This window comes from Drosophila rhopaloa, unplaced genomic scaffold (assembly GCF_018152115.1).
Source record: "Drosophila rhopaloa isolate 14029-0021.01 unplaced genomic scaffold, ASM1815211v1 contig_115, whole genome shotgun sequence".
NCBI lineage: Eukaryota > Metazoa > Arthropoda > Insecta > Diptera > Drosophilidae > Drosophila > Drosophila rhopaloa.
The window spans coordinates 5,780,056-5,785,680 of NW_025334990.1; the positions used below are offsets into that span (position 1 = coordinate 5,780,056).

At 34.9% G+C, this 5,625-nt stretch overlaps 1 protein-coding gene across 1 annotated transcript; it reads right to left on the reverse strand.

Annotated features, from left to right (window-relative positions):
* Positions 1 to 265: 265 nt before the first annotated feature.
* On the reverse strand, positions 266 to 1,881 carry LOC123036947. The gene is made up of 2 exons (XM_044456500.1): positions 1,352 to 1,881; positions 266 to 709 (listed from the first exon to the last, which is right to left on the reverse strand). The coding sequence occupies exons 1-2, from the start codon at positions 1,787 to 1,789 to the stop codon at positions 446 to 448; spliced, it is 702 nt and encodes a 233-aa protein (XP_044312435.1). The 5' UTR covers positions 1,790 to 1,881; the 3' UTR covers positions 266 to 445.
* Positions 1,882 to 5,625: the final 3,744 nt, after the last annotated feature.

Genomic DNA, 5,625 nt, shown 5'->3' on the forward strand with positions numbered 1-5,625 from the left:
TGAATAATTTTGGAGAATATTATTTACAGAATATTCTGCAAGGGTATATCAACTTCGGCTGCGCCCGAAGTTAGCTTTCCTTTCTTGTTCAATAAAACATTGTGTGAGAATGCCGGAAAATACGTGTATTTTGTTCTTAGCAACGCACATAACATAATCAAAAGCAAATAATGCAAGAGAAGGTTTAAAAACGAACACAATTCGTGTGATGCACAATACACAAATACGATTATAATTCATCATGTTAAAGTTTGAAACTCAGGCGTAAAATAGTGAAATCTCTTTATTTGGTTTACAAAGTTCATACATATAAGAAAAAATGTTTGCGTATCAAATAATAGTTGAAAATTTTCAACAGTATTCTCTGCATGTTTGGAAACACGAAATTCAATCAAACTGCAAATTTTACGGATATTTCTATGCAGAACAAAATCATTACGCTATTTTATATAGCATGCGAAATGTGCGGATCGCTGAAGAATTCTTTGAATACCATCTCGTGCATGACTCCGTAATTTTCATTCAAAACCATGCCTGGTTCCAAGTCATAGTTGGTTGGTGTAATTGATAGCTTCTTGGCAACGGCATCCCGTCGTCTTCTAGATATCGTTGATCGGTGTGATGTGACGTACCTCTTACATGAATTAGAAAGCGTATTCAACGAGTCGACAAACAAACTACTGAATTCCGGAATCATCATATCATCGGGCTGTGAAATGAAAAAAATATTTTGAATTATTAAATCGTTACTATCTGGCTGTGTCTGGTATTGAGTAGCTTGTTAAATTTTCGCAGACCAAAGTGACACTGAGGCCCACACATAAAAACAAGAGAGAACGCTATAGTCGGGTGCCCCGACTATCAGATACCCGTTACTCAGGTAAAGGGAGTGCGAGGGAAATGGAGATAGAAACTTTGATCTACATTTGGATAGGTATTGATAAACACAATAAAACTGCATTTTTACTTTTCCGAAATATTTAAATTTTTAAAATCGTATATAAGCGATTGTGGGCGTTAAAGGGGGCGTGGCACCATTTTGAAACAAACTTGCAATGCGTAGGAACTTCTAAAATCTACATGCAAAATGCCAATCTTCTCGCTTTTATAGTTTCCGAGATCTCAGCGTTCATACGGACAGACAGACGGACAGACGGACATGGCTAGATCGACTCGGCTAGTGATCCTGATCAAGAATATATATACTTTATAGGGTCGGAAACGCTTCCTTCTAGCTGTTACATACTTTTGCACGAATACAATATACCCTTTTACTCTACGAGTAACGGGTATAATTATATGGAATCATTTTTCTAAACACATCATTTCGCGAAATGCACGAAAAACTTACTTGGGGTGTTTGAATGTCATTAGCTAGTTTATTGATTTCATTCAGCTCCGTTTTTAAAGCCTCATCGACCTTACGGCATTCTTGCTTAGCACGAATCAAAGCATCTTGCAGCTTATTGTAAAACTCGTCAATTATTGTTAGTTGTTGCTCTATCTTTGGTATTGAAGAGCCATTAGTAACTCCAAGTGGAATGCCAGCTTTTGCTAAAGCTGCTGCTAAGCCAATCGCGATGCCTACGGGACCTGTGACAAAGCCCAATATAACCGTGGTTACTAGACCAATCGCTGCCACTACAGCAGCAATCGTTCTTGATTTCGCTTTGAGGCTGCTTATTTTGTTGACCAGTTCACTGCGTTCAATGCCAAAAAACCCGTTCGATTGAAAATCTTCATGGAATTGGATTTCTGTTACATTAAGTAATAACCCTAATTTCGACATATGTTGTATAGCTCGTTTTATGTGACTAATGGAGTCTTGCGAATAATTAACACCTCTGAGAAGTAAGTCTTTGGTCCTGTTTTTTATGTACGATCGAAGGCTCTCCGATAAGTTTGGTCTTTGAATTACTGAAACAGTATGCGGTAAATCGTTTTTGACCGCTACGCACCACTGGAATAAGGGAACCACAGCAAACAAATATTCTTCGTGAGATTGCTTGTTTTCATCCAGTAATTGTTTCATATTAACTTTGGCGCTGCCTTGATAACCCTTGAATAGTTCTTGAATGCTTTTAACAGCTTCGTTGAGAACATTCCATTGCACTTTCTTGTCCAATTGTTCGTTGTATATATCTACCAAGTTGTTCATTTTCGTCATCAAAATTTGTTCTTCGTCCAAACTGTATAGTAACAAAATAACGCACAGAAAAGTAAACTGCTTCATTTTCACAAACTTCGTCCGAACAAATTGACTGACGATAACTATAATGCCAGTCGAGACCCGCTTTTATAGGGATTTATAATTTCTCGCTGCGAACACAAAGTTGATGTTGACTCGCAATGCAATATTATATACTCATATAAATAGTTAAAAAATAATCTTTTGCTCTTTGATCTATGATCACGATCGCCTCAGTATCAGCTTCATATACGCTCTAGTCAAGTTCCGGATAATGATTCCGGGGATTTTCCAAAGAAACGTCCATTAAAAAAAATATTTTCGGTAGAAAAACATCACAAAAAATAAAAGTCACAACACAGCTCTGTTAATGTTTTCCACGAAGTGATGGAGTATTATCATTTCTTGGAAATCAAAATCACTGCTGCTCTATTTTCAGTTTGTATACATACATATGTATGCTCCGTTCAACTTGCCATTTGATAATATATATACATATGTATGTACAAATATATACATATGTACAGTGACTCCATCGCTTAATCGGACAAGTACCTTCTTATGATAAATGTGCTCTAAAAATATACTAAATGGGCTTAATTAATTTTTTAAAATTTTTGTATTATAAATATACACTTTCACTTATCTAAAACAAAAGGAAAAACTCAACATTTTTGTTAAGAACCCAAAGTTTTCAAACAAATACAAATTTATATCGATATTTGGCGCTCAACGAATAATCGGACAATCCCAAAATTAACACAAAAAATCGTTTTTTTTCCTGGAATTCGATGCAAACTTTAGGCTTTTTGAATTGCGTTTGGTTTATAATAGAGATTAGAAGCAGAAAACATAAATTTGCTATTATAAAGTACAAAAATGACTCCAAATGGAAAGCAATCCTCTGTAGAACTTCGGCAGTTAGTTGTTAAGCTACATTTTGAAGGAAAGACTGTAAGGGAAATCTTCGAATTAGTTGGAAAAAGCAAATCTACGGTCCACGACATTATTAAGCGGTTCCGTGATAAATTTAGATTTGCCAATAAAAGCAGGGAAGGCCAAAAAAAATCTTAAATGACCGAGAAGAGAGGTCGGTTTTAAAAGAAATTAATCAAGATCCCTTCAAAACTGCTAAATAACTAAAGATTTCTTTACAAAACCGAATTGGTAAAGACGTGTGTCTCAATACTGTGCGTAATACTTTAAATAAATTCGATTTTCCCGGAAGATTTGTGAGGAAGAAGCCCTTTATTAGCCCCAAGAACAAATAAAATCGCATTAAATATGCAAAAGAATATTTGATGAAAACAGGGGATTTTTGGAAGACGGTAATATAGTAGTTATTGAGCTCAAAAAATATTTTTGTTGATTTTTATTAATTAATTAAAGGTTCTATTTAAATAAAAAAATCAACAAAAATATTTTTTGAGCTCAATAACTACTATATTACCGTCTTCCAAAAATCCCCTGTTTTCATCAAATATTCTTTTGCATATTTAATGCGATTTTATTTGTTCTTGGGGCTAATAAAGGGCTTCTTCCTCACAAATCTTCCGGGGAAATTGAATTTATTTAAAGTATTACGCACAGTATTGAGACACACGTCTTTACCAATTCGGTTTTGTAAAGAAATCTTTAGTTATTTAGCAGTTTTGAAGGGATCTTGTTTAATTTCTTTTAAATCCGACCTCTCTTCTCGGTCATTTAAGATCTTTTTGGCCTTCCCTGCTTTTATTGGCAAATCTAAATTTATCACGGAACCGCTTAATAATGTCGTGGACCGTAGATTTGCTTTTTCCAACTAATTCGGAGATTTCCTTACAGTTTTTCCTTCAAAATGTACCTTAACAACTAACTGCCGAAGTTCTACAGAGGATTGCTTTCCATTTGGAGTCATATTTCTACTTTATAATAGCAAAATTATGTTTTCTGCTCCTAATCTCTATAATAAACCAAACGCAATTCAAAAAGCCTAAAGTTTGCATCGAATTTCAAGAAAAAAACGATTTTTTGTGTTAATTTTGGGATTGTCTGATTATTCGTTGAGCGCTAAATATCGATATAAATTTTGTATTTGTTTGAAAAATTTGGGTTCTTAACAAAAATGTTGAGTTTTTTCTTTTGTTTTAGATAGGTGAAAGTGTATATTTATAATAAAAAAATTAAAAAAAATAATTAAGCCCATTTAGTATATTTTTAGCGCACATTTATCATAAGAAGGTACTTGTCCGATTAAGCGATGGAGTCACTGTATGTACAAATACAGTGGCTCACAGCTTATTTCAACCAGTGCTCAAGTAAAACTTTAAATCGCTGTATTTGCCAAATTAAGAGAGATATTGGAACACTTTAAACGCAGATTTATAGCTCTGTATTTTAACTTTTATTTCATGAATTCCTAAATTTTTAAATATTTTTTTAATATTTATTTTGATTTTAAGACTCAAATAACAGGTAAAATGAATGCCACAGCTTATTTCAACCAGCCCTTAAAAGTATATATTTTTTAAAGATTAAGAACTAAAAATGATAAAATAATATTTTGTATGACCAGCCTTCGTGTAAACAATCATTTTAAGTCTTTTTGCGATTGATTCGACCAATTTTTAAGCCACTTGGGGACTCATTTTGGCCCGTTCTTCGAGTAATGCGTTTTTTAGGTCCGTTTGACGCTTTCGAATTTTTCTGTCCAATATAGCCCATCAATTATCAATAATATTATTATCTGGAGACCAGGCTGATGGTTTCATGATATGCGGGCAATTTTAAATGAGCCATATCGGCAGAGTTCCCGATGTGTGCTTGGGATAATTGTCCTGATAAAATCGGAATTTATCACGAATTCCCAGATTTTCTCCACTTTGCACCAAAATGGACTTCAATATGCTTAAATTAAGAGTTTTTTCATTGTTGTGTCCACCAAATCCAAAATCCCGGCTCACGATGCCGACATACAGGCCCAAACCATGACGCTCCCACCACCATGCTTGCGGTTCAAATGCACATAGTATCAAAAGTGAAGCTTTAAGTCGCTTTGGAGCATTTGAATAAGGATTCCAGCTTCTGGAACACTGTAATACTTTCCGACGAGTCAAAATTTAATATTTTTGGATCTTATGGGGCTTCTTATGCTTGGCGAAAACCAAAGATAGAGCTGCATACAAAATATTTAAAGGCAATGGACAAGCCTGGTGGTGGGTTTGGGCCTGTATGTCGGCAGCTTGAGCCGGGATTTTGGATTTGGTGGACACAACAATGAAAAAAACTCTTAATTTAAGCATATTGAAGTCCATTTTGGTGCAAAGTGGAGAAAATCTGGGAATTCGTGATAAATTCCGATTTTATCAGGACAATTATCCCAAGCACACATCGGGAACTCTGCCGATATGGCTCATTTAAAATTGCCCGCATATCATGAAACCATCAGCCTGGTCTCC